The 7,773-nt window shown below is 48.4% G+C and overlaps 1 protein-coding gene across 2 annotated transcripts in view; it reads right to left on the bottom strand.

The window, feature by feature from the left end:
* Positions 1–7,773, bottom strand: part of Nif3l1 (NIF3 NGG1 interacting factor 3-like 1) — a 12,635-nt gene extending 4,862 nt beyond the window's left edge. The window contains exons 1-2 of one of the 2 annotated variants that reach the window (XM_005373231.2): positions 7,048–7,773; positions 5,776–5,938 (exon numbers count right to left, since the gene is read on the bottom strand). In XM_005373231.2, coding sequence (XP_005373288.1) covers positions 5,776–5,938; positions 7,048–7,480 — 596 coding nt within the window. In that variant the 5' untranslated portion in view covers positions 7,481–7,773. Of the gene's footprint in view, positions 1–5,775; positions 5,968–7,025 lie in introns of both variants that reach the window. The other variant, XM_013511808.1, reaches the window with a different exon arrangement.

Genomic DNA, 7,773 nt, shown 5'->3' on the forward strand with positions numbered 1-7,773 from the left:
ATAATAAAATAAAAGTTAAAAAAAAAAAAAAATTTCTTGAGCCAGGGTCTAAGTTGCACAGCTGGCCTCAAGCTTGAGATTTTCCTGCCTCATCCTCCCAAGTATCAGGGACTACAGGTGTGTACCAGCATGCCCCATGCACTTCTTTTAGCAGCAACATCTCCCTTCCTTCCTTCCAGGGTTCCCGACTGCGGAGATGGAGCCTGGGCCTCTGCACTAAGCTCCACATGTACCCAGCCCTTTTAAAAAATTTTTCTGAAAAAAAAAATTTTTTTTGAGACAGGGTCTTGCTAGTTTCCCAGACTGGACTTGAATTTGTGATCCTCCTGCTTCAGCCTCCCACAGTGCTGGTACTGTAGGTACGTGCCACTGTGCCAGGCTCCAAATTTAATTTTTTTTTTTTTTTTTTGGTACCAGAAATTGAACTCAGGTCCTTGTGCTTGTCAGGCAGGCACTGTGCCGCTGAGCTATTTAATTTTTTTATGAAAAAGCAAAACAAAACTTCATTAGCAAAAAGAATACAAGACATAAACCAAAGGATTCTTACAAAGAAGGAACGGATAATAACCCAAAGTATTTTCTCAAAAACTAAGACAAACTAGTAGCATAAATGAAGCAAATTAGCATATATAGTCTCTTTTTTTTAATTTATTTTTTGTCTTTTTGAAGCAGGGTCTCGGCTGGCCTTGTGCTCACTTTGTAGCCCAAGCTGGTCTTGAACTCACAACAATCCTCCTGCCTCAGCCTCCCAAGTGCTGGCATTACAGGCGTGTACCACCACAAAGGAATGTGTTTTAACTCTTGAAACAGTATCATTATGTATTCCAGGTTGGCCTAGAATTTGTAATCCTCCTGCCTCAGCCTCTTACTTGCTGGGATTACAGGTACGTATCACCACACCCAGGAAAATTAATTTTCTTTTTTTTTTTTTCTTTTTGAGGCAGGGTCTCATTATGCAGTTCAGGCTGGCCTTGTGCTCACTTTGTAGCCCAGGCTGGCCTCGAACTTGCAGCAATCCTCCTGCCTCAGCCTCTTACTTGCTGGGATTACAGGTACGTATCACCACACCCAGGAAAATTAATTTTCTTTTTTTTTTTTTCTTTTTGAGGCAGGGTCTCATTATGCAGTTCAGGCTGGCCTTGTGCTCACTTTGTAGCCCAGGCTGGCCTCGAACTTGCAGCAATCCTCCTGCCTCAGCCTCCTTCCCGAGTGCTGGGATTGTAGGCATGCACCACCATGCCCAGCACAAATTTAATTTTTTAAGAGCCCCAAAGTCATGTTCATTTCTGATGCTGGGGTTGCCCCCCTCCAGGAGGCGCTGAGGGAGGGAGCTGGGGCACAGATGGGAAGAGGTCGATCCCTTCCAGGCTAGGAAACAGGGTTCCTCCAGGTTAGAAAGTCACAGGTTTGTTCTCTGTTGCCCAGTCCGGCCCGTGGCATTAGCTCTTAAACCTGACAGGTATGTGTGTGCGCACGATGACTCCTGTATCTTCCTGGCTCAGGGTGCCTTCTTTCGGTGAAAAAGTGTATTGAAAAATCCCGAAGGAAGTTTTCAAACAGCACAGAACATGAAAATTGGCAAGTTCCGTTCTTATTACATAAATCTGGAAATCAGACCCCACCTGCATTTTTTAATGCTTTCCATTACCAATGATAAGGGCTGGGGGTTTAGCTCAGGGGCACAGCACTTGCCTGGCAAGGTTCTGAGTAAGATTCCTAGTACCAGAAAAAAATGCTTCTGATTCATTACCGGTGAGATGGGGTTCTTTGACTCAACCCTCTGCGAAGAGTGTCCTAGAGTCTTTCCAGAAAAACAGGCAGCAGAAAGTCCTCAGCCAGGTGCTCGGTTTCCCCAAAACGTCCCCATCAGAGTCTCCCGTGCTGAGGCCAACCAGGACGCACCTGCTCCTCAGAGGTTAACCTGAGGAGCCCGCCAGGGGGGCAGGGGGCCGGCAGAGACGGCGGCCCCTGGGCTGAGAACTGAGGGCTGCGCGCTTGTCCCTGCTCACTCTGTGTCCCAGCTGTGTGGGGTGAGCAGCTCTGCCCCACACTGGCCTTTCCTCCAAGCTGCTTATGCCTCGGACCCAACCAGATAAACGCTCTGCAAAGCTCTCCTCCTCGCGGTAAGTGGTGGCGCACACCCGCAGTGCAAGCACTCAGACGGGTGAGCAGGAGGGATGCCGTGATTCAAAGCTAGCTTGAGCTACAGTGAGACCCTGCCTCAAAAAAGCAAGAAACGAAAAAATCTCCTCCTTTCAATTGTGGCTGTGGAGCTGGGGAGAGAGAGCTCAGTGGCACAGCGCCTGCCTAGCAAGTACAAGGTCCTGAGTTCAATTCCTGGAACCAGAAACATAAGTACATACATGCATACATACACGCATGAACGAAAGGTGGTTGTGGGGTGTTTTGTTCCAGCAAGACGGGTGAGACAGGAAAGTGACTAACAGAAAAGACACAGTGCTACATGCTTAATCGTAGCTACTCAAGAGGCTGAAGCAGGAGGAGCAGAAGTTCAAGTCAAGGTTGGAGGGGCTGGGGATTTAGCTCAGCAGCACAGCGCCTGCCTGGCAGGCGCAAGGTTGTGAGTTCAACTCCTGGTACGGCAGAGCGGGGGGGAGTCAAGGTTTGGTGTGGTAGCATAGTCCCAGCACTCCAGTGGCTGAGACAGGAGGATCCCTGTGAGTTCAGGACCAGCCTGGGCTATGGAGTTCAAGGCCACCCTAAACTGTATATTAACTCTCTGTCTCAAAAAGACCAAAAAAAAGAAGAAGAAGAAAGAGAAGTTTGAGTCAAGCCTGGGCAACTTCGTAAGACCCATCCCAAAATGAAAAGAGCTGGCTAAAGCAGAAATATCTCCAACTCTAAGCCAGCCTGGGCTCCACTGTGAGTTCAAAGCCGTCCTAGACCACAGGGTGAGACGCTGCCTTGAAACCAACCCAAACAGCTAAGGGTGCAGCTCTGGGGCAAGGGCTGGCTTCAGTCTGCACCACTGAAAAGAAGTTGTTGTTTTTTATTTGTTTTTGTTTTGTTTTGTTTGTTTTTTGTCTTTTTGAGACAGAATCGCCCTATGCAGTCCCGGCTGGCTTTGAGCTCACTCTGTTGCCCATGCTAGTCTCAAACTCAACAATCCTCCTGCCTCAGCTGCCCGAGTGCTGGGATTACAAGTATGCGCCACCACGCCCAGCAAAAACCTTTTTGTTACTTACAGAATTACAAAAATAAAGAACACTTCAAAGATAACCTAGAAGCATAATTTGTCAGCAGTGAAATCATTTGTATGTCTTGTTTGTCTTTTGAGACAGTGTCTTGCTATGTAGCTCAGGGTAGTCTTATACTCACTACACAAACCAGGCCAGCTTTGACCTCTTGGCAATTTTCCTGCCTCAGCCTCTCCACTGCTAGCATTACAGGTGGGAGCCACCTTGCCCAACTAGAGCTTTGGAAAAAAAAAAAAAAGAAAGAAAAACAGTGCCTGGGCCCTAGATTAATGTTAAAGCCCAGATATTATCTACAATGTAGAAAAATCAAGGGAAACTAAAGCTGTGGTTGTGCATGCCTATAATCTCTGCTCTCCAAGAAGCTGAGGCAGGAAGATCAACAGTTCAAGGCCAATCTGGGATATAGAGTGAGACACTCTTTCAAAAAGAAAAGTCGAAGTCAGTTATAAAAGAATTGCTTAATACTACAGCACATGCTAATAGGATCTATTACACAGCGCTTAAAAAGAATGGTGTCTTACATACTTAAATGCAAACATTTCTAAAACATCCTGTTATCTGTAGCCATACGCTGTAGCGCCCACCTGTAATGCCAGCACTAGGGAGGTTGAGGCAGGAGGATCACTGCCAAGTTCGAGACCAGCCTGGGCTACAAAGTGAGCTCAAGGCCAGCCTGAACTTCATAGTGAGACACTGTCTCAAAAAGACTAAGAGGAAAAAAAAAAAAAAAAACACATCCTGTTAAATAAAGCAGGCAAATACTACCAGGCCTAGCAATGTATACCTACAGCTCAAACACCATGGAGGCTGAGACAGGAGGATCTCTGAATCTGGGAACAGCCTGTGTTCATAACAAAACACTGTCTCAAAAAAAAAAACAAAACAAAAAAGCCACATGTGGTGTAAGCCTATAATCCCAGCACTCAGGAGGCTGAGGCAAGAGGATCACTTAAAGTATGAGTTTGAGCCTAGGCAGAACTGCATAGCAAGACCCTGTCTCAAAAGACCAAAAAAAAAGATTAGAAACCAATGTCCTGGAGACATTTCTTCCTGCCCCTATGTGCATTAGAGATTCCCACTTCTCTGTAAACAAAAGAAAAAACAGTTTGAATTGAAGATACTGGGGCTGAAGAGAAGGAACAAGGAGGACTCTTGTATGATTTGACTCTTTTGTGTTTTATTCAGTCTTTATTTTTTTTGGTACTGGGATTTGAACTCAGGGCCTTGCACTTGCCAGGCAGGCACGGTGCCACTGAGCTATATCCCTGTTGCCTTGAACTCACAGTGATCCTCCTGCCTCAGCCTCCCAAGTGCTGGGATTACAGGTGTGCGCCACCACACCTGACAAAAGGGTAAGTAACTTGCTACAATGCCTCACCATTGGCAAATAGCAAAGCCAATTCTATTTTGGGCCGGGCAGACCAGGAATCAAACTTGAGACACTGTGCTTGCCAGGCAGGCACAATTCCACTGAGCTATATTCCCGGCCCTATTAATTTTTTTTTTTTTAATTTCACATCTATACAGTATTTCAGTATAGACGACATCAACAACTAAGACCTATTGAAAGTCCCATTGGGGTTGGGGATTTAGCTCAGCAGCACAGCGCCCGCTTAGCAAGTGCAAGGTTGTGAGTTCGATTCTCAGTACCAGAAAAAAAAAAAAAGAAAGAAAGAAAGTCCCATGAATGACTTGAGAGTACTGAAATTTCCCCAAACTATTCCTGACATACGCGCACGATTTTACAATAAAACTTTACATTTAAAAGTCAGCTGAGGGGCTGGGGATTTAGCTGAGCGGCACAGCGCCTGCCTGGCAAGTGCAAGATCATGAGTTTGATTCCCAGTACAGGGAAAAAAAACAAAACAAAACAAAACAAACAAACAAAAAAGTCAGCTGGGCCGGGCGTGGTGGTGCACCCCTGTAATCCCAGCATGTGGGAGGCTGAGGCAGGAGGCTCATTGTGAGTTTGAGACCAGCCTGGACTACAAAGTGAGCTTAAGGCCAGCCTGAACTACACAACCAGACCCTGCCTCAAAAAGACCATAAAAAAAAAAAAAAAGTCAGCTGGGCACAGTGGTACATATCTATAATCCCAGCAGTCGAGAGGCTGAAACAGGAGGATCACCGTGAGTTTAAACTCAGCCTAAACCACATAGTGAGACCCTGTCTCAAAAAAAGAGACAATCAGATGGATGTATTTTTCCTTCAAGTCCTTGGAAACCACTCATTTCCTGGGAACTGAGTGGAGTAAGCCTTATCACTGTATCACTAGGATCTGAAGTAAAAACAACCACTTGAACACCCTCAAGAGGATGGGAAATACCAGGTAGGGTGCCAGCACCCTCTTTCCCCAGGGTGATGTTTGGGAAGCCCTATTGCTATGAAGATCCATAGTTCTCTTGGCCCAGAACGAGACCCACAAGCAAAGGAGACGTAAAGCCCTTGGAGGCCAAGCCCAGGGAAAATGATTTCTTTGACACCCAAGCAGTATCAGGGTCACAGACCTCCTAAGGAATGGCTTATAAATAAAAACACATCCAAAAGAGAAAAATACCTAGCAGGGAAGCAAGTGACAGAAGCATCGCTGACTCCTTTCAGGGAAGACAGGACAGTGCTCAGGTCCTGGGTGTGTCTGACGCTGAGCTCCACTCGGTGGGTCCCCTCTGTAGGGTGGCTGGGGGCTCTGGAGGGATGGATCGGCCTGGACACACAAGCACCTGGGGAAATCGGAGTTGTTCTTGGGTTTCTGTTTTAAAATGTAAAAATAAAAGACTACGACAGACAAAATTTATAATAAGCACTTTTAAAAAATCATTTCCATTTTTCATATAATACAGATACACGTACATACCCCTTATAAACATCACCAGTCCCCATAACGTAGGGACTTAGTACAAACGAAATCAAATTTATTAGAATTTAAATTAACCTAAATGTTTTAAAAAGTCAAATTCATTTCCCAGAAGACTTGTGTTTTTTTAGATGACATATGGAATTGCCTACTGCTTACTAAACCTACCCATGTAAATTATGGTTCAAAATCTGAATGCTGAGCCTGGCATAGTGACTCACGCCTACAGTCCCAGCACAGGCTGAGACAGGAGGGTACCAGGGATTTGAGGTCAGCCTGAGATACAGAGCAAGACCCTGTCTCAAACACAAAAGATGCAAATGCTCCTAACTGTGATCACAGTAGGAGGATCACATCATCATAAAAGCTTTAGCTCAAAATGAGTGCGAGGATGACTGTGAACTCCCTCACTATGTGCGGCATGGGAAGCATCCAATAAAGGCCTAACGTCTATTTAATCAACATACCAGCTACAGCTTGGGGGCTGAGCTTTGACCCAGTCAAGCATTTTTTGAGAGCAGGGCACTCCGTCACAAGAGTGAGAATCACACAACTCAGTCTAACAATGAACGCTTATCTTCTCATTCATTAATAAGAACGTTTCCTCTTTCAAATGCAAGTCAGTTGCCGGATTTCACCATTATTACTTTTTTTTTTTTTTTTTTTGGTTTTTTTTCCAGTACCGGGAATCGAACTCACGACCTTGCGCTTGCCAGGCAGGCGCTGTGCCGCTGAGCTAAATCCCCAGCCCCTCAACATTATTTTTAAATATATAAAAATACAGTCACCTGGTGTGGTGGCGCACGCCTGTAATCCCAGCACTCAGGAGGCTGAGGCAGGAAGATGACCGTGAGTTAGAGGCCAGCCTGTGCTACACTGCAAGACCCTGTCTAAAAAATCCAAAACAAACGAAGAAAAGTACCAGTTTCACCCTCGAAACAGTCAAAACTTACTGGAAAGACACTAAAGTCTCACCGAGCCCCTTGGCCAGCCAGGCGTTGACGCCCCGGGGTGCAGCGTCCAGGGCCGTGTGCGGGGAGTAGATGGCGACCCTGCCCTCCAGCGCGCGGACCACCAGGCGCTCCTTCCAGGTGGCGCAGGTGACGCTGGCGAGCGGCCGGAAGATGGGCGGGTGGTAGGCGAGCACCAGGTCGGCGCGCGCCCGCAGGGCCTCCTGCAGCGCGGCCTCCGTCAGGTCGACCGTCAGGAAGAGCGTGCGCACCGCGTGCGGCGGGCTCGGCTCCACCAGCAGCCCCACGTTGTCCCAGCTCTCCGCGAAGGACAGGGGCGCGAGGTCCTTCAGGCGGGCGAGCACGGCCTGCAAATCCATGCCGGCGGGGGAGCGCCAGGCCCGCGGGCGGGAGAGCCGGACCGCTGTACGCAGCAGGCGCCCGCGAGACGCCAGCATGCGGAACCCAGCCCAGCGCGCGCCCGGGGCCGAACACCGGAAGCGGAGCTACGTCACTTCCGCCTGCGCCTCCACGCGTCACCCCGCGCGGCGGGCACACCATGACCCCGAAGATAAACGGCAAGGCGTGCTCCTCGGCACACCGGCATCCGCGCTTGCCCGCGCGCCGCCAGGGAGAGCCCGCCGCTCACCAGGCCGTCGCTCTCGCAGGGCGCTCCAGGGCGGGGAGACCAGCGCGCCGAGCGGAAGTGCCCCGCGGGCCGAGCGGAAGGAGACTGGGCCGGTCCGTCCCG

The sequence above is a fragment of the Chinchilla lanigera genome, unplaced genomic scaffold, assembly GCF_000276665.1.
Source record: "Chinchilla lanigera isolate Chin_1 unplaced genomic scaffold, ChiLan1.0 scaffold00002, whole genome shotgun sequence".
Taxonomy (NCBI): Eukaryota; Metazoa; Chordata; class Mammalia; order Rodentia; family Chinchillidae; genus Chinchilla; species Chinchilla lanigera.